A 27,265-nucleotide genomic window follows, 5' to 3' on the forward strand; every position below is an offset into this window, starting at 1 on the left:
TTATACATTGGCCATTTCTTCTCGGAATGCAGTTGGCAGCTTCTAAGCCCTGCCAATGTTTTATCTGCACGAAATATAGACAGATCAAAACCACGGAGGCTTTGATTCTCACAGAAAAAGTGGGACACAGAAAGCTGCAGAAATAGTTTGAGATGAGGAAGGGTCATTCAGACAGAACCAAAAATCTACAGCCCACCCCACTCGGCCACAGTTGGCTTTTCGGTAATCTCGAGAGTTCTGCTTCAACCACCAAATTTAAAAGCCCATTCACAAGTTGGTAAACATGAGCTCATTTGGTGCTTCCCAATTTATTTTCTAATCTCACCCCCATCTTAACATTTGAAAATTGACGTGACCCCAGATGCCAATAAAAAAAGAACGATAAAGCAGTGTAGTAACATCCAGTGTATAACTATTAAAGTTCACCAGCCAGATTCTCCGTTCCTGAGACTAAGTGTTGTCGTCGGCGCAGGACTCATGGACGTCTATGATAGCAAATCCGACGCCGCACCTGGACTGATTCAGTGACTGTTGAGGGGCTAACACCGGCGCCACGTGGAGCACGACCGACTCCAATTAAAAATGGTGTCTGATTCGCCAGGGTCGAGATTGACCCTCAGGAGGCTGACAAGCTGCAGCCGCATATACACACTTCGCTCACCACATACTCATCCCAGCCAACAAGATGGCACTGGTTGCACTGGAGCGCGCCCATCCCATTGGTGGGTCGGCAGGAGCCAGAGGGCACCGAGCGTGGGTGGACGTGCACACGGCCATGGCACTAACTTCACAGTGGGCAGTTGGAGGCATGCATAGCTGCATGGCTGTCTTGCAGGCTGCGGCAATGGTGTTCCGTGCCAGTCCACCCCAACCCCACAGCCCACCTCAAGGCCACCCCCACTACCCCCCCGGCCAGCGGCACAACTGTCAGCACACTATGTTGGGCACTTTCCGTACCCTCCTTCTCCCACTCAGCAGCCATGGCGCATGTTTCATATTTGAAAGCACAAGTGAACCTCGCCGTTGGGAATTCCCCCTGATGGAGGCGGAGAATCGCAGAGGCCCCGGAGAATACCGGGCCAGGCCCATTAATGATATACAAACGGTGTCTACTGGAATGTGCGGAGTGGAACACATTGGCACTGCTGTAAAGGCACCAGAGCATTGCAATTTGGCATGAACCTGGCACCCGCCAGGATTTCGGCGTCAAAACCGATTCTCCGCCCAATCGCGTTTCGCAATTTCAGCGCTGGCCGACGGAGAATCCCACCCCACATATCTTGGGTCCGTGGAGTAGAGAAGGAAGGTGTTTTTGGGTGGGATCTGGTAGACTCAAACCTGATACGGTTATCTGGATTTTCACAGCTCTTGTTTATTTAGGTGAAGAATCTTGATTTGTATGCAGCCTACACATGGTGTTGGATTGCAGCTATCTCTGGTACCTTACCCAGCTAGTGGTTCAGGTACGAGTGAGATTGTCAATTTTGGCAGGGAGAATTTAAAAAAAGATCTAAATGGGGAGAGATTGCAGAGCTCCGAAGTGCAGAGGGATCTGGGTGTCCTGGTGCATGAATCACAAAAGGCTAGTATGCTGATACAGCAAGTCATTTGGAAAGTTAACTGAATGTTATAAATTATTGCGAGGGGAATTGAATACAAAAGTATGGTGGTTATACTTCAGTTAAACAGGGCATTGGTGACACCACATTCGGAGTACAGTATTGGTTTACTTATTTAAGGATGTCAATGCATTGGAAGCATTTCAGAAGTTTACCAAACCAATATCTGGAATGGTCAGGTTGTTTTATGTGGAAAGGTTGGACAAGCTAGGCTTGTGTCTGCTGGAGTTGAGAAGAGCAAGAGACAACCTGATTGAAACATACAAGATCCTGAGGAGTTTTGACAGGGTGGATGTAAAGAGGATGTTTCACCTTGTGGGAGAATCTAGAACTACAGGTCACTGTTTAAAAATAAGGGCTCGCCCGTTTAAGATAGAGCCCAAACACTCAATCCAGAGCCAGTGATCAGTGCCCCATCAAAACGTACGTGACAATCACTCGTTGGAATCAACTTCCAGTCTCCGACTCTCATTGTTTCAAGTTAAACCATGACAGCAGAGCCAGGGGACTGACCATTAAGTCGCTGGGAAGCACTCTGGCTTCTCAAGTCACAAAGTCTTGGGCTCGAAGTCCAACACATTATTCAGTCTGGCAAATATGTGTGGTCCTGATAGAGAGTACAGCATCGTCAGAAGTGTTCTCTTTCAGAGGAGACATGAAAATCATGAATCCATTTGTTCACTCAGTGGCCACAAAAGATCCTCGGACATTACTTTGAAGAGCAGGTGAGCACTCCCTTATCTTGGTGAGCTGCGTAAATTACACCAATCCAGCCTGGTAAATAGAATAATGCGGGCCTACACAGGGCCGGCCCAAGGTACCGGCAACTCGGGCAGTCGCCCGGGGGGCCATGTGTTAGGGGGCGCCAGAGACTCGGGTCCCGCGCATGCGCAGTTGGGCCGGTGCCAACCAGCGCATGCGCGGTGGCCGCCCTCCCCAGGGCGGCCCCCTCCACCCGCCCCTCCGGCTCCCCTCTTCATCCGCCCCCGCCCCCTCGCCCCCCCCCCCGGCCCCGCCCCCCAAGGGCGCTGAAGTTCAGCTTGCCCGGGGCGCCAGCAACCCTAGGGCCGGCGCTGGGCCTACAGGAACAGAAGAAAATGAGCAAGTGTGATAATCGAGGTGTCCTGGCCTGATATTTATTTTTCAACCTGCATTGTCTGGCCATGTATCTTATTGTTAGTTTGAGGGACCTTACTCTGCACAAATTGGCTGCTGCATTTCAATACATTACAAAGAGTGACTAATGGGCAGCATGGTGGCGCAGTGGTTAGCACTGCTGCCTACGGCACTGAGGACCCGGGTTCGATTCCAGCCCTGGGTCACTGTCCGTGTGGAGTTTGCACATTCTCCCCGTGTCTGCGTGGGTTTCACCCCCACAACCCAAAGATGTGCAGGTTAGGTGGATTGGCCACACGAATTGCCCCTTAATTGGAAAAAAAATACTTGGGTACTCTAAATTTATTTTAAGAAAAGCAAAGAGTGACTACGCTTCCTTGGCTGGTAAGTGTTTTGGGACAATCTGTAGCTGCGAAAGGTGCTACATAAATGCATATTTTTCCACAAATGGGACATGGAAAACGGCTCAGGTTGTGACCGCACCCATCTAAATCAGACCATCACCCTTGTACTGAACTCCTGATCTGAGAAATCCATCCTTGGTGGCACCATGATTTACACCGCATCAGCTGAAGCAAGCCATTGACCAGATTGTGAAGCTCGAAATCGAACGATAACTACTTCCCCAGCCATATGAATTTTTAAAAATATAGATAATTTATATAAATGACAGTGGCCGAGAAATACTTTACAACAAACAAATCTCCAAATATGTCTTATTTTATTTATATATTTCTACAAAACAATCTGCTGCCCAAATCCAGATTGGTACCACCATTATAGGTCGTAGTTGACATTAAAACACACATTCATCGGAGGTAATGGTCTGCTGTAAAGATGCTTCACCCGTTTCCTTCAACAATGATTAGGGAACTGGTGCCTAGTTTCAATAGTTTCCATGGACCCACTTACATTTAGCCAATGGTGAGACCTTCACAAACACAGGACCCGCGACACTCGAGTTGCTGATTCAGCTGTCCTGTGTTAGTCAACACAATACATGTAAATTGTGCATCTTTCCCCACTTGCACAATGCAATGCAACACTGAAGATTAACCAAGATCCAGCAGAACACACCGTTGCAACCTATGAACTGATTATCAACTGTAATAATTTTCATTTAAACACTATCCCCTGAACATTATTTCCAAGTCCAGGTAAATATCTGCTCCAGGTTATCCAAATTACGGGATAAAACACAACTGTGATCAACTGCGAGGAAACAGTTCGACCACCTTTTTTTTAAAAACCAGAACGTGTTGGAAGTGCAGAGAAAACCCAGCAACACTCAAAGAGACATGGTTCACCATTTTGAGATAGACACATTGAGCTGTGCACAGAAGCTGCCTGACCTGCTGGGTGGTTTATGCATTTGCTGATTTTATTTAAGCGTTTCAGCATATGTGCAATTTTAAAACAAGCACCCCCATAAAAACGAAACCTGCAACAGTAACCTTACAGCAGGCACTGGGCAATGTGCTGCATGATATCCCGTGTCTGAGACTGAATCCTGGGGAATCATGCTGCATAACATTCACGTCTGGCTATCGATCAAAATGCTCTTTCGTAGCCCATCATGTTGAAGGGTGGGGTTTAGATGTGCTAAATCTATTCAATAACATTTGTCCAATTCAATTCACTTATCTCCTTTGTGTAAAATGTTAATATCTAATCTGTGACAATTGTTTGGGAGAGTATGATGTTCACACAGGCAGCGGGAACCCTCTGTTACAGACATTCTTCCTGGTGAAAGGTTAAGGTTATCAGAATTTCCTCTTCTTCCTCTTCATGGCTTTCCATTCGCCCTCCTGAGTGGCCAGATTGTTGAACAGCACCTTCACCTTCCGCTTCCGCTCTGCATCTCTACAAAGTAACAGTAGGAGGAGTGTCAGTTGATTACTACACACAGTAGTCTCTTTACTTTTTGTTGATATTTCATTCATACCACCATCTGCACCATTGGCATTTTACTGAATGCTACGGAGCTGTTAAAACTCACAAGACAGTACAGATAATCAGGAAAGACAACCAGATCAACACATGGCTATGAGATCAAGGCAGAGAGGCTGGGTATTCTGCAATAAACAGCTCACCTCCTCCATCACCTGCAACATGCAAGTCGGAAATGTTAGGGAATGCTTGTTTTTCACTATGAACTTAGCTGCAATCGCCCAAGAGCTCCCAGAAGACACCAAAGTGCCTGATGGATACTCCTGCCACTAGACACAATGTTCCCATCTGAGATGCATTGTGGCTGCTGTGTGCCATCTACAGGATGCACTGCAGCCCCATGCCAAAGGTAAAGTTGACAACACCCTTGAGCCCAGTGATATCTGTCTCCGTTATGGAGCACCCGTCTGCCATGTTTTCATTCCGGGGAGGCAAGGGCAGGATAGGATCGGGCCCACCTCAGTTTACTTGCCCAACTGCAATCACGACTGCCAGGTCCTCAAGCCCTCATCCCTCTTGCACCCACCCCACAAGTCCCTTCAATGCCGCCCCCGCATGGCTCCATGTATCCTTCACACTCACGCACCCAGTATCTGCTTTGGATAGATCTCAGGAGGAATATCAATAGGAAATGTTTGAAATTGATTTTAAAAAAGAATTAAACATCTAACAGAGCTATCACTCAAACACACCGCCATTCATATTGTACAGAAAATAAACTTCAGACCCATTGAAAAAAATATAGTCCCCTTAACTGGTCATTCAGTTGCAAAGACAAACAAACTTCTATTAAGAAGCCACATCAAAGACATAATCTTTTAATAAACTCTTAGAATGCTTTCAACTGTCAAAACAAGCTATTATTGCCCCAGACTATTGAAACTGAAAGGACAGATGGCACAGTTTCTGGAAGTTACACTGGAAAGCTCATCATTCAAAGAATTCCAGAGCAGGCGGCTGTTTTCTTTTGGTTCCTCAATCAGCACTAAGATTCCTATGGGGTTCACCACTCCTCTGAAGTGCCTTGAACCATTTCTATTAACAGAATGGGCCCAACTCCATCAAAGCTGTGGAAGGGGTGGGGATGAATTGCCCATATCCACAATGAAGCTGGGGAGGGCGGGAGTGCCGCTTGGGGTTGGCGATCTGCATTCTTACCCTGCACCACCAGAAAATTCCAGAAATGGGAATGGGGTCAGGAATCCTGGAATCGGGTCTCGCCCACCATTTTAAAAGCTCCCAATATGGTGAAAATCCAGGCCTCAATGACCAATCTTGAGATTTACGACTCTGGAACTCTCTATCCAGTGGTGCATTCAGTGTACCGCATGGACTGCACTAATTTAAGGAGATAATCCACTGCCACCACCTCTGGAAATTAACTGCAGAAACAGTTTAGATGTAAGCAAGAAAATATACTTATATCCACAATGCTTGGGGAAATAAAATGACTTGCTTTGCAAATCAACACCCTGATCTGAATCAGCCATCCTAAAAAGGCAAAACATTAAAAGAACTGAGAGAGCAGAAATCTTTTCCAAAGCCTCAATAGGCAGGAATCAAGATACACTCCGCAGTGTCAAACACATAATTGTAAAATTTACAGTGCAGAAGGTGGCCTTTGGCCCATCGTGTCTGCACCGGCCCTTGGAAAGAGCTCCCTACTTAAGCCCACGCCTCCACCATATCCCCGTAACCCAGAAACGCCACTTAACCCTTTTGGACACTAAGGCCATTTAGCACGGTCAATCCACCTAAACTGCACATCTTTGGACTGTGGGAGGAAACCGGAGCACCCGGAGGAAACCCACGCACACACGGGGAGAACGTGCAGACTCCGCACCGACAGTGACCCAAGCCGGGAATCGAACCTGGGACCCTGGAGCTGTGAAGCCACTGTGCTAACCACTGTGCTACCGTGCCGCCCATGATCCAGGCTGACACTCCAATGCAGTAGTGAGGGAGCGTTGTACTGCTGGAGGTCTCACCTTTCTAAGGCTCCCTCTGCCTTTCTCAAAAGATGGAATAGATTCCATGGCACAATTTAAAGAGATACAGATGGTGTCCTGGCCACTATTTATCCCTCACCCAGTCTGACTAACAGATGTCTGGTTATCATCACATTGCTGTTTGTGGGCCTTGCTGTACACAAGTTGGCAACAGCATTTGCTACATTACAACAGTGACTACAGTTCAAAAAGTATCTCATTGTAAAGAGCTTTGGGATGTCCTGAGGTTGTGAAGGGCACTGTACAATTACACGGTTTTCTTTCAGAACTCTGTCTTTGATTGCTTACCCTTCCATCACATCAGCAAACTTCTGCCTGGCCAGGAACTGTGCGTCTTTGCGGATTTCTCGAACGGCTCCTTTAAATTCCCGCTTGTGCTTGTGGACAAGCCTCATTCGCTCTCTCTCTTGCCGGGTGCCACCTCGTTTCCGCCCATAGTCTGAACTGCAAGAACAGGTTTCAGTTCCGTTACCGTGAGAAACTTGTAACTTTCCAAGAGTGGGGGTGTCAATTACAAGGGGTCATGATTTCAAGGTGAGAGGGGGAAAGTTTAAGGGAGATGTGCGTGGAAAGTTTTTTACGCAGAGGGCAGTGGGTGCCTGGAACGCTTTGCCAGCGGAGGTGGTAGAGGCGGGCACGACAGCATCATTTAAGATGCATCTAGACAGATATATGAATGGGCGGGGAACAGAGGGAAGTAGATCCTTGGAAAATAGGCAACAGGTTTAGATAAAGGATCTGGATTGGCGCAGGCTGTGAGGGCCGAAGGGCCTGTTCCTGTGCTGTAATTTTCTTTGTTCTTTGAATTTGTAAAGTGCCACCCAAGTTGCAATGAGGAGCTTTGGCTTAATTCACAAATCCGTTCGTGGCCCACCCCTGCATTAATCCAACTCCCAACACGATACGCAGTTCCGTACACTTACACTTCCACTATTTTGGGTGTGAACAGCTTTAAGGGGACAGGTTTCTTCTTTTCGAACTCGAGCGGCCTGTAGCACGTCGGCCTGTCGTGCAGTTCCTGCAGGACCTCACGATACAGTTCCTACACATTAGGAATGAGATCAGTTTAAAAATCAACATCGTCAGCTTGCATTTGTATGGCATCTTTAACGCAGCAAAATGGCACGTTACATGATCGTCATCAGACACTGAAGTATACTTTGGAACAAGTGACAAAATGCTGAGTCAATAGGTAGGTTTTAAGGAGCATCTTAAACATGGAGAGAGAGAGAGCGAGGTGGAGACAGAGAGACAGAGAGAATTCCAGTGCTTAGGGCCTTAGCAGCTGACGGTATGGTCACCAATTGTGGACCGGCTAAAATTAGAAAATTGCAGCACCACTCCTGAGGCGATTTTAAAGGTAGGAAGTTAGCAATAGAAGTGCATGTATTTTATTCCATCGCTCTTGTCCCAAGACATGAAATACCATCTTGGCTGCCTCGCCCTTCCATTTCAAACAAGCCAGCCAAATTAGTTTACGCCAGCAGATGAAAGAAGCTAGGAGCTTTCAGTCAGAATTTCTCAGCTGCCCGTCACAAAGGGGAGCACCACTTCAAACCTTGGTGGGAAATATCTGTGGTGTTGGGCTGAAGACGAGAATGTAACGATATGCTGGGGCTCTTTATTCTAGGAAAGAGAAGGCGGAGGAGTGACCTAACAGTGGTCTTTTAAGATTATGGCAGCGTTTGCTCGCGCAGACATAGAGATGTTTCCAAATAAGAGTGAAGCCAAAACATTGGGTCATAAATATTAATAAACCCAATTGAAAAATCTGGGGCAACTCTTTACCCAGAGAGCTGAGAGAATACAGAATCTGCTACCACATGGAGTGGTTGAGGAAAGTAGCATAGATGCATTGTTTAAAGGGAAATAGTGAGAGAGAAATGAACAGAAGAACTGTTGCTCGGGCAGATGAAGTAGGATGGCGGAGGCTAGTGTGGGGCTTAGATACTCCAGTTACCCCAATGGCCTGGGCTGTAAATTCAACGAATCGCAATGCTGTCCAGTCAGTCACCAAGGGAGAACGCAGACAGAAAATGCCCGGACAGAGATGGAAACAGGACCCTACCTGGAGCTGAGCGGGATAATCATTCACAGGCAGATGGGAGGAAAGAATAATTTCCAGTGGATTAATTATTTCCTGAAATGCAGGTAGTGATCTATACAAGGAGGCACACCGCTTGCATAGATTAAAACATAATGCTATGCAGGAGAACCTACAGCAGGAGTAAAAATAAATCAATCAGTTCGATCCAATAAATGGTACACAATGTTTAAGTCACAATTTATTTTACTCCTTAACGGATTACAATAGCGTTTCTGTGCCAAGAAGCCTACTTTTTAAATTCTTGCTGATATCCTCCCCATATCTTCCTCAAGGGAGTTGACTATTTGCTGATTCCATAAAGATCGGGAAGATACAACGGATGGGATTAGCATCCGTATTAGCAAATCACATAATGTCCGCCAAATCTCCTAAGGCGCAAAAATAGGATTTGCGGTGGTGAGAGTTCAGGAGGTGATCTTCCCAGGCTCTCCCCGAAGACGCGATCAGGTGGTCAATGGGGAGGCAGTGATGTTGTTGTATTGTCACTGGACTAATAATCCAGAGACCCAGATAATGTACCAGGGACCTGGGGTCGCATCCTACCATGATAGATGGTGAAATTTGAATTTTAAAAAAAATTTGGAATTAAAAGTCTGAATGATGGCCATGAGATCATTGTCGATTGTTGTAAAAACCGATCTAGTTCACTAATGTCCTTCAGGGAAAGAAATCTGCCGTCCTTACCTGGTCTGGCCTATATGTGACTCCAGACCCACAGCAATGTGGTTGACTCCTAACTGCTCTCTGAGTCACAGAGTTCAAGTCGTAATAAATGCTGACCCAGCCAGCGATGCCCACATCCCAATTTGAATCATTATGATATACTTAGCGTGGTTAACATTGCATCTTTAGCCCTCATTGAATCTTCCCACCCACCAGGCCTGGCGTCACGCTGGTGGAATTACCAGCTTGGTTGGAGGGAGTGTTAGTCTGATGTCTGTGGTATGGGGCAGCTGTGGGCCACATGGGGTGGGGTGTGATAAGAATCAAGGATGCATGCCTAATGGGAGAATGAGACCCCCCAAAAAGAAGGTAGCATGGTATCCAGCCTGGGTCGGGGTGGGTGGCACAAACTCTGGAGTAGCTATCCAGGAGTATTAAGTGTAGAAGGCATGACAGCAATGAGATCTCAGAATTATGCAGCCTGAGTAATAAGCCAATTAGCTTTCCCGACCCTGGAGACATTCGTGAGACTCATGCTCATCAAACTAGTTGGCCATCAAGAGTTAACCCTAAACAACATCAGCTGCCCATAGTCACAAAGTCAAGAACCTTCCGTGCCCAGTGAGCATCACAGGGTCCAGGGTGCTTTATCAACCCGTTAAATCACATTTTGGTTTGTGATTTAAGTTCCCTTTGCTCTTTGTTTTGTTTTGGGCAGTGTCCCTTCAGGAACGCCCCCTTTTGATTTGTCCCTTAATTTGTTTCTTATAGTTTAATTGGTTGAACTACAAAATAGTTCAAAGTCAAGGACTGGTGAATGTTCAGGATTCAAGGCTAAATGTTCAGATACATGGGATTGAAGGGCTTATGTGCGGGACCCCAGTGCTGACCGGTGAGGATCCATTAGCCCCTCGAGGCGGGCATCACCCTCGAGGCAGACATCACCCTCGAGGCAGACATCACCCTCGAGGCAGACATCACCCTCGAGGCAGACATCACCCTCGACGCAGACATCACCCTCGACGCAGACATCACCCTCGACGCAGACATCACCCTCGACGCAGACATCACCCTCGAGGCGGACATCACCCTCGAGGCAGACATCACCGTCCAGTTGACCCTGCCATTAGGGATGTGCGAGCATATAAACCTCCAGTCAGAACTTCAGTGAAGTAGAGAATAAGGGAGGGGATAACCCGATGGGAGGCCAAAGGCAACTCTGGCTGGGTGAGGGTCAAGGCCGGGGCCAGTCATGCAATGGAGATGGGAGGGCACCTCAGCTGTGAGTGAGCGGCAGCTGCTGAATAATAAGGTGCAGGGCTGGCTGATTCCAGGTCTAGGAGGACAATGGTCAGGGGAGGTACTGATGTTATCCGGCTGCGACACCAACCTGACCCCTGATGATCTAAGGCTCATTGAATCATGCTCGAGTCCTACCACTCCCAACATTCGCAATGAGTGGGCCTAACTATCTGCCTGGCATTGAGGACCAGTGAGAACTGTGACCAGATGGGAGAAGCATTCTGCAACTGGGAGGATGGTTAAAGAATGCGAGGTGTTAAGGTGGTAAGAACAATAATATTTAATTCAGCGACATGCGCAGATTGTACAAGTGATGATTACCCCCAGCTACCTGTGCCTATCTTCATCCGTAGCCTCACTGTGCCCCTGCAATTCCTTATATTTGTGAAGCCTCCCTTGTTGCCTTCCATGCCCTGTTGCCGGAGATGCCCTTGGCGGAGGGCCCCAGCCTACTTTCAGGTGGCACTAGTGTTGCCACGTCATCGTATTCTGTCTGCTGGGCCTGATTGGTGCCGATCTAAGGAAGGAAGGGAATTCAGATTGGCTGCTCATTCGCAGGGTCTCCTGGGTGGAAGGCCCCCAGATGTGTTCCAGCAGATCCTCCTCCCTCCTGGTGCTTGTGGGCCCCTGAGTTACTATGGGCTGAGGAACATTTGGAGTGACCTTCAGAAGATTCAATGTCATCTGATGTTGCCAGTCCTCGAGACCTGCCATTGTCTGCACCATGCAACTGAAGCCTTCAAGCCATGGACCTCAGGGATTGAACCATGCCTCAGAGTTCTCCCATCATGGATCTGAGACTTTGCCTCAGGCTTTCCACTGTGGATGCCACCCATGAAGTCTTGGCCTGGATGCCATGCGCTGTTGGCAACATCTCCTGCAACAGAAGGCTTTGCGACACCTCCATTCGGCCTTGCATGCGCAGGAATGTCGCTGACAACCTAGGAGTCTGCACGTCCTCCCCGTGTGTGCGTGGGTTTCCTCCGGGTGCTCCGGTTTCCTCCCACAGTCCAAAGATGTGCGGGTTAGGTGGATTGGCCATGCTAAATTGCCCGTAGTGTCCTAAGAAGTAGGGTTAAGGGGGAGTTGTTGGGTTACGGGTATAGGGTGGATACGTGAGTTTGAGTAGGGTGATCATTGCTCGGCACAACATCGAGGGCCGAAGGGCCTGTTCTGTGCTGTACTGTTCTAAATTCTAAACCCTCCTGGCATTCCCGGCTCTGCCTTTCCATCTCTAGCAGGTGAGGGCAAACGTATCCAGATGCACGGCACCTGGCTGGGCACAGCTGTTTCCTGGGATCCAGCAAACCTCCGACTGTCCGATCCCTGTGACGCTCCTGCCTCCACCTGATGTGCATCAGAAGCTGTGTAGTGCTCATCGGATAGTGATCCAAAGGCCTGCCTGCTATGTCCGCCCACTGAGGTGTGTGTTGCTGTGATGGTGGATGGTGTGGGTGACAGTTGTGATACTATCCTTCTCCGAGATTCCTCCGAGGTGGTGTCGAGGGTGGGCGGTGGGACACTGCTGGTATACGGGCTCGCACATGAACAATGGTGACTTTGTTGGTGAATCTTTGAGCGACCATCACTTGTGAAACAGCGTCCTTGAAAGACCATTTGTGACTTCAGTAGGGCAGGTGTAGGATTGGGAAAGGGAAGAGAAGCCAGTCAGTTATATAAATTTACAGCACAGGAGGTGGCCATTTGGCCCATCATGCCTGCGTCAACTCTTAGACAGAGTTAAGCAATTAGGGAAGGTGAGCGGGATTTTCTCCATTGCTCTGAAATTTTCACCTCTAATTGTTTCCAAAGTTAACATTGATGCTGCCTCTGCCACCCTTTCAGGCAGCACCTTCCAGATCACAACAACTTAGTGTGAAAAGAAATTCTCCTTTCATTCTTGCGTGAATTATATTAAATCTGTGCTGCCTAGTTAGCACCCTGCTGCCATGCCTGCCACTTAGTCATGGATAGCCGTTCAGCAATCAACTGCAGGCTACTACTCACCTGAAGTTCGCTGTTTGCAATTCACCTTGCGGTTCCACCTCTTGCAACTTGCTCATTGGCAAAGGTTTAATTTCCCATGATTCGACAGCCTTATCTTTTACCACCAGCAGCTCAGAGTATTTTCCAGATGGTTTAAACGGTGGTACAAGAGTGTACCCTGCAGGAAGCATAATAGACATTAATCCAAAGGTGCATGGTTTGTAGCTATATTTCGACCCCTGCCTGAAACAGATATCAATGTGAAAAGGAAGAATGCAACATCTGTAAGGTTCTTTAAATGGATACCAATTTGGTTGCAAATCGACCCAAGTTTGACAAGGTGTTGACACGCTCAATATCTTATGGAGAAATAAACAACCTTATCTGCTTTGTGACCGTCATCGATTATTTAGTTCTTGTCTCTATAAATTGTGAATAAAAGTTCAAGGTTTTTATACTGCTCTAGTCATACCTATATATCCTTAAGTGATCATTTCTCAAGTTTCCAAACAGATCAATTGATTGTTATTTTGTTTGTTTGTAATAGGTTGCCCTCTTACCTGGTATATCACTGACCCCTATTCACCATTCCTTGTTGATAAAAGACTTTGCCTTGCTAAAGAAAGTTTTTATTGCTAAAGATCACCCATAACCTGCAAAATTCTGGGAATGAGCAACTTCACCATTTTATTATTTCCAGCTTGCCTACAAGCTATATGTGAAAAGGAAGCAAATTTGAATCCTATCTGCAGGTACCCCGAACCCTGTATCCTGGGACTGGGTGCGTACCGGATTTATGGAGTTTCTGGATTTTGCATTCTGGGTAGCGCAGGGAGGTGGTGAAATAGGATAATAATTCATTCAAACTTTCCAGGACAGGGACCAGTTTTCAAATCCTTCTGGATTTCGGGATGTTGGATAAGCGGTCCGGTACCTGCATATAAACGTCTCCGAAGAATAGGGGCCAGAGGTTGCTGCTTTGGGCGCATCAACCATCAGGTGGCAAGATTTAACTAGCCTTGCAAATCGACTGTTTGCACATTTCTGCTCAGACTTGTGACCGGGCTGCTGAACGCAAAACCTTCCATGAGCAAGTGCAATTAAGTAGAATTATAAAACAATAAAAAAAATTACATTGAAACTATTTCTGGTTTGGCTCGAATAAGAGCTAAAAATGGGCTTATCACAAAAAAAACAATTTAATCCGTCTAATCCACCACCTATGAGCAAACTGATTTTAAATCACTGAAAATGACCAGGCAGAAACGTTTGCGGGTGGCTCGGTAACACAGCGGTTAGCACTGCTGCCTCACAGCTCCAGAGTCCCAGATTCAATTCCAGCCTTGGTCCTCTGTCTGTGCAGAGTCTGCATGTTCGCGTCGTGTCTGCGTGGGTTTCCTCCGGGTGCTCCGGTTTCCTCCCACTGTCCAAAAGAAGTGCAGGTTAGGTGGATTGGCCATGATAAATTGGCCTTATTGTCCAAAAGGTTAGGTGGGGTTACTGGGATAGGGTGGAGGTGTGGGTTTAAGTAGGGTGCTCTTTCCAAGAGCCGGTGCTGACACGATGGGCCAAATGCCTCCATCTGCACTGTAAATTCTATGATTTGCTAGTTATTTCAGTGTACAGTAGCTTATTCCTTAGTATATTTTAGAAAATTTAACATCTTTTGAATGGTGCTTATTACTATCCTCTCACCTAAAATAAAGCTTAAAGGGTCTCCTGAAAGACCCGCAAATGGTCACCAAGAGTGAAAACGCATCATGGTGACTCATTTGCTTTAATGAAATGATCAGGTGGGGGCAATTTCCGACGTAGTTCTCTTTAAACTTTTGCAAAAGGCAGAGGAAACTTGACCTGCAGTGGACGTAATCGGCACCCAGAATCCCTCGATCCTTTGTGCTGTTCTGGCCTATTTTAAATGAAGCTGGTGAAATTCCAAGTCAGGGTATCCTGCGTATACAAACCTACCCAGGGTGCCTTTGTTGGGGACTGCCATGTGAAGAATTCCCAGAAGGAAGTTGATAACCTCAGGGATAAACCGCTTTGAGAGTGAAACATAGTCCAGGAAGAGGCAGCACACGAACAGTCCAGTAGCCACGTCCCGCAGCGAGGTGACAGAGCACTGTGTACAGAAAGTATCAACAAATACATTATGGTAAGTAGTGCAAAGGCCGATTTGAACCTATAAACGGGCAATGCTATTTTGCGCAATAAAAGCTTACGTGAGGCGAGAAAAGCAGGCCGAGCAAAGGATTCTTTTCACCAAGGAGGTGAAGCAATTTTTGGGAGAGTACATTTCAGTTATGGGCACAATGAGCAAAAGACCTCTTGCTGTGCCGTAACGTTTTCTATGCTTTTAAGCTGTGTTAAATCTGTACATAAGATACAAGTGCACAGGAGGAAGTGCAAAAAGGATTTGCATGCATGATGTCAGAACTGAAAGGTTATTCTCATCAGGAAAGGCTAAATGAGCTTGGGTGCTATTCTCTAGAAAAGAGAAGGTTGAGAGGTAACCTGGTAGAGCTCTGCATGGATGGGATCTTATGCTTATATTCAAGAGTCAGGACCATTTTCTGTTTCTGACCCTGAACAGGTCAGCCGTGCACACTCCAGCATGATAGTCCAGGAGGCAGCCTCCTAATTGGCAGCTATTGCCATTCAATTAAGGACAGTGGGAGGGTTTCTGAAGCTGCTGGAGCAGGGGTTCACTGTTTTGGATGGCCAGCAGCTGTGCGAGAGGAGGTGGGTGAACATGAGCAGTAGCTACCTGCCCAGTAGCACTGGGTAGCCAATAATGATCAATAAAGCTATAAAGGCTCAGAATGGGAGGGGACCACGTGGACATCTCTAAATGGAGCTGCCTCTGGAAACACGAATATAATTTTTAAAAGTAAAGAGATCCCAAGCCTGTAGGACCATTGGAGTGGAGGGAAAACCCCTCCACAAGATTGAATAGGGCTTCGGATGGAGCCTTACATACCCACAGCCCTGTCATTGCAATACAAAGCCTCCAGTTCTGATGGTCACCTGGCCTGTAAGCAAAAGGCCACCTTCAAAGAGCTGCCAGGTTCTGCACTCAGCGGGATTCTGCTCCAATGTCATGAACATCTCTCCACTCCCCCCTTATTTCTACCTTTATTGATCATTATTGGCTACCCACTGCAACTGAGCAGGTAGCTACCGTTAATGTTCATCCACTTCCTACAAGATTGCTAGAAGGTAGGAACATGCCAGGGCACTGGCTTGATGCCCTTATCATTGATGTTGCTCCCAATGCCTCCTTCAAAGTCACTTCTGTGAGACTGGGAAGATTCCACCCGATGTTTCCATTTGTGGGAGAATCCAAAACTAGGGCCTATAAATATGAGGTAGTCACGAATAAATCCAGAAAAAGAAAACAGGACAAATGTCAGAAAGTGAAGGAGAGGAGGACAAATGAAGCATTTCAAAGACACCCGAAAGGCTTACCTTAAGGAATGCAACATCAACATAAACACCTGTGAGACCCTTGCTCAGAAGAGGAACCTCCTGATGATGGGACACAATTCTTCGAGAACACCCGATGGCAAGAGGAAGCCGGGAAAAGGAGCCCAAGAAAGGAATACCGGCGATCGAGAGTCAAAGAACCGATCCCACCTCTTGGAAACATGTACCAAGTGTGCAGTCGAAGATGCGGCTCTAGGATCGGGCTTATCAACAACGCAAGGACCCATAGAACACATGACCAGTAACACAGAGTTTATTAGGTGGACAATGATACTTGTTATTGTGAGCGAGTGACTGCCGAAGAAGAAGAAAGAAAGAAAGAAGTAGTTGAGACGAACAGCCTAAACGTCTTTCAGGAGAAGCTAGATAAATGCACAAGGGAGAAGGAGCGAGAAGAAGAGTGGCGGAGGGAGGCTGATGCTGGCACAATGAACATACAGTGCAGAAGGAGGCCATCGGCCCATCGAGTTGGCACCGACCCACTTAAGCCCTCACTTCCAACCTATCCCCGTAACCCAATAACCCCTCCTAACCTTTTTTGGTCACGAGGGGCAATTTATCATGGCCAATCTATATAACCTGCACGCCTTTGGACTGTGGGAGGAAACCGGAGCACCCGGAGGAAACCCACACAGACACGGGGAGAACGTGCAGACTCCGCACAGACAGTGACCCAGCGGGGAATCGAACCTGGGACCCTGGCCGCTGTGAACCCACAGTGCTATCCACTTGTACTACCGGGTCCGGTGTTGTAAATTTCATGTAAGAAAATCTGGGAAATGCAAAACTTTTAGCCTACCTTCGTGACCATCTGACTCAAGTGTACCAGCGCAGGGGTCACCACTGCATGTCGGAAATCAGAGGTGGGAAACAGAGCCCTGGTAATCTTTACGTAAAGCAACTGAAACAAAACACAAAGTCCACATCAACAATTGAAAGTCATGACAGGAACAGATTTCTGTTGCTGCTTTAATCCATAAAATCAGTGAACACCATTAGCAGCTGTGAGTTACTTGAGGAGAGGAATTGGCAGTTTCTTCCCACTTTGAAGACATTGACTCGTGTTACAAATGCCAGGTTTAATAACATTTTTAGTTTTTTGGACTGTGTCTTTAATTTATCGTTAAATGGGGAATGTGACCCGTTTGGAATTCTGCTGACAGCAAGCTGTAGTGTTAAAGATTAAAGGGGGACTCAGATTGTTTTACTGGGAAGACGATGCAAGGCGTTCACACCTGTAAATAATGACCAAAGCATCTGTGCTGACAGGGGACAGACTGTTAGTCTCTAAAGTTTCAGGAAGGTGTAAGGGATTTCAGGTTTTGTAAATGGTTTTACTTTAAACTGTCTATTTAGAAACAACATAGAATGAAGTTGGGAGTTTAAAAAATAGTTTAAGTAAGCATTTCTATTTGGATACAAGGCCTATGTGATTTATATTGCCATGGAGACAAGCTTTGAGAGGGATAGAGTCACAAGAAGCTATTTACTAGGTTTTTTCTTACATTATCACTCATCCGTAAGACCATAAGATATAGGATCAGAATTAGGCCATTCGGCCCACCGGGTTTGCTCCGCCATTCAATCATGGCTGATATTTTTCGCATCCCCATTCTCCTGCTTGCTCCCCATAATCCATGATTCCCTTATTAATCAAGATCCTATCTATCTCTCTCTTAAAGACACTCAGTGATTTGGCCTCCACAGGAAAGTGTTCCACAGATTCACCACCCTCTGGCTGAAGAAATTCCTCTTCATCTCAGTGCTGAGTAGGAAAGATGGCTAATATTGTGCCATGAAGCCTAATGGCAAAAGAGGCCAACAGATTTGTGTGTGTGGAAACTGCAGGGGCTGATTTAGTACAGTGGGCTAAACAGCTGGCTTGTAATGCAGAACAAGGCAAGCAGCGCGGGTTCAATTCCCGTACCAGCCTCCCCGAACAGGCGCCGGAATGTGACGACTAGGGGCTTCTCACAGTAACCTCATTGAAGCATGTGACAATAAGCGATTTTCATTTCATTCATTTCATTAAGCAGAATGACTTTCTTTTTTTTAAACTGAGAGCACACAATTATTATTGTTTTTCAATTAAGGGGCAATTTAGCACAGTCAATCTACCTAGCTTGCATATCTTTGGGTGTGAGACCCATGCAAACACGGGAAGAATGTGCAAAGTCCACATGGATAGTGACCCGGGGCCGGTATCGAACATGGGTCCTCAGCGCCTTGAGGCAAGCAGAATGACTTTCATGGGAACAGACAGAACGGCAGCTTGCAACTGGACATTTCGCTGATAGCACTTTGTTTTGCAACATCAAGAACAAGGCTCTCGACTTGACTTCCGGGCGGCGAGCGAGGAGGTCGCAGGGAGAGGGGCTCCCGCAAGCGGTGGACAGCAGGAGGAACAGCCCCCCCCCCCCCCCCCCCCCGACAGGCCGGACGGCGGAGGAGCCGGAGCGGGAGCCGAGGAGCCGGGGAGCCGAGGAGCCGGGGAGCCGAGGAGCCGGGGAGCCGAGGAGCCGGGGAGCCGAGGAGCCGGGGAGCCGAGGAGCCGAGGAGCCGAGGAGCCGAAGCCGAGGAGCGGAGGAGCCGGAGCGGAGGAGCCGGAGCGGCGACAGGGGGGCCCAACAGCAGCAGGTCCATCCCCTCTCCCTCCCCCCCCCCCCCCCCACGCGGGCCAGGAGCGGTGCGGCGGCGGCCCCTCTTCTCTCCCCCCCCCCCCCCCACGCGGGCCAGGAGCGGTGCGGCGGCGGCCCCTCTTCTCTCCCCCACCCCCACGCGACCCAGGAGCGGTGCGGCGGCGGCGGCGGCCCCTCTTCTCTCCCCCCCCCCCCCCCCCACGCGGGCCAGGAGCGGTGCGGCGGCGGCGGCCCCTCTTCTCTTCCCCCCCCCCCCCCACGCGGGCCAGGAGCGGTGCGGCGGCGGCGGCCCCTCTTCTCTCTCCCCCCCCCCCCCCCCCCCTCCACGCGGGCCAGGAGCGGTGCGGCGGCGGCGGCCCCTCTTCTCCCCCCCCCCCCCCCCCCCCCCACGCGGGCCAGGAGCGGTGCGGCGGCGGCGGCGGCCCCTCTTCTCTTTCCCCCCCCCCCCCCCCCCCCCACCCAGCAGCGGGGACCCCCCCCCCCAGCCAGCAGCGGGGACACAACCCCCCCCCCCCCCCCAGCCAGCAGCGGGGACACAACCCCCCCCCCCCCCCAGCCAGCAGCGGGGACACAACCCCCCCCCCCCCCCCAGCCAGCAGCGGGGACACAACCCCCCCCCCCCCCCCCCCCCCAGCCAGCAGCGGGGACACAACCCCCCCCCCAGCCAGCAGCGGGGACCCCCCCCCCAACCAGCAGCGGGGACCCCCCCCCCCAACCAGCAGCGGGGACCCCCCCCCCAACCAGCAGCGACCACCCCCCCCCCCAACCAGCAGCGACCACCGGCCCACTCGCCCCTCCCCCCCCCCCCCCAACTGCTGTGACCACCACGTGGCAAAGACAAAGGGACTCTCTCTCCTGGTTGAGTGGGGAAAAAAAGAAAAAAGAGACTTGTATTTCTGTTCTTCCCAAAAGAAAACTGGTAAAGAGAAAAGGGGTAGGGGAAATAAATTAAAAAAAAAAAAATATATATATATACATATATAGATATATAATAATAAATAAAATAAAAATAGGGTGCGGAAAAGGGGGAAAAAGAAGAACAAGGAGAGAAGAAAAGATGAAGGGGAAGGGGGAGAAAAAAGTGCCAGAAAGGAGCCAAGAGAAAGGGGGCACCGGAAGTAGACTGGGCAAAGGGAAAGCCAGCTCGGGCGAACGAGTCAACACGCGAAGCGGCGGGAAGGATGCTTCGCCGCATCCAGAAGAGCTGGACGGGCGGGCAACCTCTCCCCTGGGGTTAGAGGGGGGCGTGAATTGGAAGGAAGCCTTTGCCGAGGTGGTGAGGGAGCAGCTGCAGGCATTCAAGGCAGAGTTAAAAGCAGACGCAGAGGCCGCAGCACAGGCAGCAGCGACCAGGGCCATGTCAGGGGTGCAGCAGGTTCTGACCAGATTGGAGAAGAAAGTGGATGCCCAAGGGAAGATACTGGAAACCCAAGGGAAGATACTGGAAGCCCAGGGGGCAACCATTAAAGAGCTGGAGAAGGCAGCGACTGACGCGAGCGACCGGGTCATATCCCTGGAGAGGGGAATGGTGAAACTGAGTGCAACACAGGGGAGCCTGAAGGGCAGGGTAGACGACCAGGAGATCAGCTCGAGAAGGCAAAATATCAAGATAGTGGGCCTGCCAGAGGGGATAGAGGGTAGAAGTCCCACAACATTCGTGGCTGCGATGCTGGGCTCCTTAGTGGGGCGGGAAACTTTTCCCACCCCACCGGAAATGGACAGAGCTCATCGGTCACTGCGCCCGAAGCCCAAGGAAGGGGAAAAACCGAGAGCAGTTATAGCCAGACTGCACCGGTACCGGGATAGGGAGACAATCCTGCGCTGGGCCAAGGAGAATAGAGCCTGCAATTGGGACGGGCACGCCATCCGAATCTACGAGGATTTTGGAGCGGACATAGCTAAGAGACGGGCGGAGTTCAACAGAGCGAAAGCAGCTCTCTATAAGAACAAAGTACGTTTTGGTATGCTGTACCCAGCAAAACTCTGGGTCACATACCAACACAAGGAATATTTCTTTACAGCCCCTGCCGAGGCGAATAAATTCGTCGAGGAGCACGGGCTGGAAAAACGCCATGGGAAGTAGGGACGAGGGGCCCATGGCAAGGAGACACGTCATGCCGACGGGGGGGTGGGGAGGGGCGAGGCAAAGCCAGCCCCCTCCCCCCTGGCAGAAACACCCAGAACAGAAAACAACCCAATGCCCTAGGGCCCGCTTCAGGTGGGAGGCCAGGCCCCGGCACGAGGGAACGGGAGTACTGGAGAGGGGAGAGGGGAAGCGGGACAGCAACCTCCGGGAGGGGAGCCACCGTGCTAGCAGGAAAGCTAGCGAAGGGGGCGCGCAACAGAGCAGGGCCGCAGCGCACCCCCAACAGGGGGGAAGGCGCCAGGCAGGGGAGGGGGAGGATCACCCATCAAAGGTGGGAGAGCAAATGGGGACAGGAATGGGGGAGAGAGGGGCAATGGAGGGGTACACAGGGGTATCCCCGAAAGGGATAGAGCGGGGGGGGGGGGGCACCCGGGGGGCGAGAGACCAGGGAGGGGAAACGCAGGGACGAAGGGACAAAAGAGGCCAGTAAGGGAATAGGGCCACAAAGTGCCACAGACAAGGGCTCGAAACAGGGAACTGCTGCAAGCACCCACCCAGTACGGTCTGTGGGTGAAGGGGCCCCCCGGAGTGCAGGGGACTACCCGCGTGGCGGACACAAAGTGGACGGCCATGGCGGGTGTCCCCGGGACAAGGGGGAACCCCGGAGCGCAGGGACCCGACCGCATGGGGAGAGCAGTGATAGTGGACATCCTGGACGGCCCCCTAACATAGGGAAACCCCAGAGGGCAGGGGCGCGTCCACCGGACAAATATGGTTAACCCCACAGGAGCAAGGGGGCAGAAGCCCCCCACCAGAATAGTCACCTGGAACGTAAGGGGACTTAACGGCCCAGTGAAGAGATCTAGAGTCCTCACCCACCTTAGAAACATGAGGGCCGACATAGTCTTCCTCCAAGAGACGCACTTGAGGGAGCGGGACCAACTGCGGGTAAGAAAGGGCTGGGTGGGACAAACCTATCATTCCTGTTATGGGGCAAGGGCCAGGGGGGTGGCGATCCTGATTGGCAAGAGGACAATGTTTAGGGCGACAAAGACGGTTACGGACCCAGGGGGACGGTATGTCATGGTCAGCGGGGCCCTGGATGGGGCGCCGGTAGTTCTAGTTAACGTGTACGCGCCCAACTGGGACGACACGAGCTTCATCCAAAAGACCATGGCAGAAATCCCGGACATAGCGACGCACCGACTAATCATGGGGGGGGACTTCAACTGTGTACAGGACCCAACGACGGACAGATCAAACCCCAGAACGGGGAAAACCTCAAACATGGCAAGGGAACTCAGCCACTATATGGAGCAGATGGGAGCAGTAGACCCCTGGAGATTCGCCCACCCGGGGGAGAAAGAATTCTCTTTCTTCTCCCCAGTACACAACGTGTACACCAGAATTGACTTCTTTGTGGTGGGGAAAACGGTGCTTCCAGAGATAGACAAGGTGGAATACTCCGCAATTGTGATATCAGACCACGCTCCACACTACATGGATGTGCGGCTAGAGACGGGAAGGGCCCAGCGCCCCAAATGGAGGTTGGACGGTGCCTTACTAGCTGACAAGGCCTTCAGCGAAAGGATAGCGCAGGCCATAGCGGAGTACACTGAGATCAACCAAAACGGGGAGGTCTCACCCTCCACGTTCTGGGAAGCGCTTAAGGCCGTACTAAGAGGGGAAATCATAGCCTACAAAGCGCAAAGAGATAGGGAGGAAAGGGTGGCTAGGCAGAAGCTGGTCGACTCCATACTGGAGGTAGACCATAAATACTCCGAGGCCCCGACTGTAGAACTCCTGGCGGAGAGAAAAGAATTACAAAGGAACTTTGACCTGCTCTCCACCAGGAAAGCAGTACACCAACTCCGCCAGGCACGCGGGGCCCTATACGAACACGGAGACAAAGCCAGCCGCCTGTTGGCCCACCAGCTGAGAAAGCAGGCAGCCAGCAGAGAAATCGCGCAAATCAGAGATACCAGAGGCACGTTGGAAACAGAACCAGAGAAGATTAACAAAACCTTCAAGGCCTTCTACCAAGAGCTGTACACCTCAGAGCCCCCAACGGGGAAGGCTGGGATGAACCGGTTTCTTGACGGACTGAACATACCAGTTGTGGGAGAGGGCAGAAAACGGGATCTGGAAGCACCACTAGCACTGGGAGAGATCATGGAGAGCATTAGCTCCATGCAGGCGGGGAAGGCGCCGGGACCGGACGGATTCCCGGCGGACTTCTACAAAAAATTTGCGACAGCGCTGGCCCCGCACATGCGGGAGATGTTCACAGACTCGCTAGCTAGGGGCACGTTGCCACCCACGTTAGCACAGGCCTCAATCTCGCTGATACCTAAGAAAGACAAAGACCCAACGGAATGTGGGTCATACAGACCCATATCTCTGCTGAACGCAGACGCCAAAATACTGGCCAAAATCCTAGCCAAAAGGCTAGAAGACTGTGTACCTGAGGTGGTCACAGAGGACCAGACGGGCTTTGTCAAAGGTAGACAGCTGACCGCGAACATCAGGCGCCTGCTGAACGTGATAATGACCCCCTCCGGGGAGAGAACACAAGAGGTGATCGTCTCCCTGGACGCAGAAAAGGCCTTCGACAGAGTCGAATGGAAATACCTCATAGAGGTACTGGAGCGGTTCGGGCTTGGAACAGGGTTCACCGCTTGGGTAAAGCTCCTGTACAACGCTCCCATGGCGAGTGTACAGACCAACAATACCAACTCCCAATACTTCCAGCTGCACAGGGGCACCAGACAAGGATGCCCACTGTCCCCGCTGCTGTTCGCACTAGCAATCGAACCGCTAGCAATCGCGCTCAGGGCAGCAAAAAATTGGAGGGGGATCCGAAGGGGAGGTAGAGAGCACAGAGTCTCACTCTATGCGGATGATCTGCTCCTCTATATCTCGGACCCACAAAGCAGCATGGACGGAATCATCGCGCTCCTGAAAGAGTTTGGAGCCTTCTCGGGCTACAAACTCAACATGAGCAAAAGTGAGATCTTCCCATTACACCCGCAAGGGGGGGGGGCAGCACTAAAGGGGCTGCCGTTCAAACAAGCCCGACATAAATTCCGCTACCTGGGGATCCAAATAGCCCATGACTGGAAAGGGATCCACAAATGGAACCTCACCAGCCTGACGGAGGAAGTTAAAAAGGACCTGCAAAGATGGAACACACTCCCGCTCTCCCTCGCGGGGAGAGTTCAGACGATCAAAATGAACGTACTGCCCAGGTTCCTCTTCCTGTTTAGATCCATTCCGATCTACATCCCCAAGGCCTTTTTCAAAGCGCTGGACAAACTCATCATGGCGTTCGTATGGGGGGGTAAAAATGCTAGGATCCCAAAGAAGGTCTTACAAAAAACAAAAACCAGGGGAGGGTTAGCCCTCCCGAATCTACAATTCTACCACTGGGCAGCAACAGCCGAGCGAGTAAGGGGATGGATCCAGGAGCCAGAAGCTGAGTGGGTGCGTGCGGAGGAGGCCTCCTGCATGGGAACCTCCCTCCGGGCCCTCGCCACGGCAGCACTCCCATCCCCACCCAAAAAACACTCCAGCAGCCCAGTGGTGACAGCCACCCTCCAATCCTGGAACCAACTGCGGCAGCAACTTGGCCTGACCAAAATGTCGAACAGGGCTCCCATCTGCAACAACCATAGGTTCAAACCAGCACTGACCGACGCCACCTTCAAAAGGTGGAGGCAGGACGGGGGGACACTGTCAGTCAGGGACCTGTACACGGACGACAGGATCGCAACACTGGACGAACTGACAGAGAAATTTCAGCTAGCTGGGGGGAACGAGCTACGGTACCTGCAGCTCAAAAACTTCCTACGAAAGGAGACAAGGACGTACCCACAACCGCCACGACAGACACTACTGGAAGACCTACTGGACGCAAGTATCCTAGAGAAAGGGAACTGTAGTGACATGTATGACCGACTGGTAGATAGGGACGACACCGTACTGGACGCAACAAGGAGGAAATGGGAGGACGACCTGGGGATGGAGATCGGGTGGGGACTCTGGAGCGAAGCACTGCATAGGGTCAACTCCACCTCCACGTGCGCAAGGCTCAGCCTGACGCAACTAAAAGTGGTACATAGAGCCCACTTAACAAGAACCCGTATGAGTAGGTTCTTCCCGGAGGTGGAAGACAGATGTGAACGGTGCCAAAGAGGCCCGGCCAACCACGCCCACATGTTCTGGTCCTGCCCCAGACTCGTGGAGTACTGGACAGCCTTCTTCGAGGTAATGTCCAAAGTGGTGGGAGTGAGGGTGGAGCCATGCCCGATAGTGGCGGTCTTCGGGGTTTCAGAACAGCCAGATCTATTCCTGGGGAGGAGGGCGGATGCCCTTGCCTTTGCCTCCCTGATCGCCCGCCGTAGAATCCTGTTTGGCTGGCGGTCAGCAGCACCGCCCAGAGCTGCGGACTGGCTGTCCGACCTCTCGGAATCTCTCCAAATGGAGAAAATCAAATTTGCCATCCGAGGGTCGGACGACGGCTTCCACAGAACGTGGGAGCCATTCATGCGACTGTTCCGGGACCTATTTGTGGCCAATGTACAAGAGGAAGAATAGTCGGGGGAAGGTAGCGGGAGGGGGGGGGGGGGGGGGCTACAGGTTCGTTACGGGGGTTCGATGGCTAGCTAAGGCCCAAAACCAAGCTAAATAAACATGTTGAGGGGGGGAGGGGGGGGGGGGGGGGCGCAGTTACTACTACGAAGATGCTTACCTGTAAATATGTGTGTTAATTTTTGCGTGTTTGTTTTTGTTTGTTTTTTTTTTTCTCTCTCCTAACAATTTGTAATTTGTTCAATATAAAATACGAAAACTGAATAAAAACATTTATAAAAAAAAAAAGAACAAGGCTCTCTCAAGGTCGAATGATGCCTATATACAAGATTGTTCAACTTAAACCTTATAAAAAGCAATAGCTTTTTTGTGGGCGATAACTCCAGGATCAGCAGTCCCAAGACAGAGTTTGGCAGCTCACACGCTCCAGAGCGAGCCTGGCCAAGTTCTCTCTAGTGGGTAGTATTTTTGTTCAAGTTGTGGGGCGGTATTCTCTGCTCCCGATATAAATCGGGATGGCCGTTGTGAAATCGGCCGAGCTTCACGACGGCCTCGGGGCCCGCTCCCCGCACCCAATTCACCCCCACCCTGGGGGCTAGGAGCAGGCCCCCGTTGTTCCCGGCCGCAACCTCGTCGCGCCGGAAATGACGCGGAAACGCCGCTCTTCTGATGTCATCCGTGCATGCGCGGGTTGCCGGTTCCAACTAGATGCCCCAAATGGCGCCCGTTTCACGACGGCAGCGACCAGGTGTGGTTGCTGCCATGTTGAAACGGGCATGAAGGGCTGGCCGCTTGGCCCATCGGGCTCGGAGATTCGCTGTTCGCCGTGAAAAAAGGCGAGCGCCGATTTTTCCGAGCAGGGGGTGGGGAAAATCGCTGGGCGCGCCAGGGGGGCGTAAAAAATGTCGGGAGGCCTTCCCACGATTCTCCCACGCCACGTGGGGAGCAGAGCATTCCGCCCCTGAGTCTTGAAACTTGTGTAACGGTTAACTAAAGAAACTCAATGGAAGTCTCAGAGAAACAATAAAATTGTTTTAATTCAACTGGCAGGGAGTATTCCATTTGTCTGTGTTGTCAGTTGATGCCCCACGTTGGGCACTAATTTCAGTTTTAAAGGATTGTTCCTTCAGTCCGAGGCTGTGCCCTGGGGTTCTATCTTCTCCTATTAGTGGAACTATCTCCATCGCGTCCACTTTATTTACCTTTCAGTATTCTGTAAGTTTCAAAAACATCCCCCATATCCTTCTAAACTCCAGCGAGTACAGATCCAGAGTCCTCAACCGCTCCTCATATGACAAGCTCTTCATTCCGGGGATCATTCTTGTGAACTTGTTCTAGACCCGCTCCAAGGCCAGCACAGTGTTCCTTCGATACGGGGCACAAAGCATGGCTGGTGAAGGCCAAATGTGGTTTTGGGGTGAAGTGGGGATGATTTATATACATTTAGACCATTGTGCATCTAATCGTAGCCGTCATCCTTTATCACTTGGCCATTTTATTCCTGCTCCATTTTTATTTGTTCCAATGTATGTTTTATATTTATTTATACAGCCCCAGGAGTACACCCCTGCTCTTGTATTCTATCCCTATTGAAATGAAAGATGAGGCCTAACTAGTGTCTTATATAAGTTCAACATGACCTCCTTACTTTTGATGAAATTTGCTACTCCTTATTCTAACCTATCTATATCCATTTGTAAGGTTGCAACTTA

At 50.3% G+C, this 27,265-nt stretch overlaps 1 protein-coding gene across 4 annotated transcripts in view; it reads right to left on the reverse strand.

The window, feature by feature from the left end:
• Window positions 1-3,439: 3,439 nt before the first annotated feature.
• The window catches only part of nop14 (NOP14 nucleolar protein homolog (yeast)), a 61,657-nt gene continuing 37,831 nt past the window's right edge, over window positions 3,440-27,265 (reverse strand). For all 4 annotated transcript variants that reach the window (XM_038805866.1, XM_038805867.1, XM_038805864.1 and 1 more), the window contains exons 13-19: window positions 17,038-17,139; window positions 14,721-14,874; window positions 12,774-12,930; window positions 8,763-8,910; window positions 7,618-7,736; window positions 6,983-7,138; window positions 3,440-4,598 (exon numbers count right to left, since the gene is read on the reverse strand). In XM_038805866.1, coding sequence (XP_038661794.1) covers window positions 4,499-4,598; window positions 6,983-7,138; window positions 7,618-7,736; window positions 8,763-8,910; window positions 12,774-12,930; window positions 14,721-14,874; window positions 17,038-17,139 — 936 coding nt within the window. In that variant the 3' untranslated portion in view covers window positions 3,440-4,498. The remainder of the gene's footprint in view (window positions 4,599-6,982; window positions 7,139-7,617; window positions 7,737-8,762; window positions 8,911-12,773; window positions 12,931-14,720; window positions 14,875-17,037; window positions 17,140-27,265) is intronic.

This window comes from Scyliorhinus canicula, chromosome 8, assembly GCF_902713615.1.
Source record: "Scyliorhinus canicula chromosome 8, sScyCan1.1, whole genome shotgun sequence".
NCBI lineage: Eukaryota > Metazoa > Chordata > Chondrichthyes > Carcharhiniformes > Scyliorhinidae > Scyliorhinus > Scyliorhinus canicula.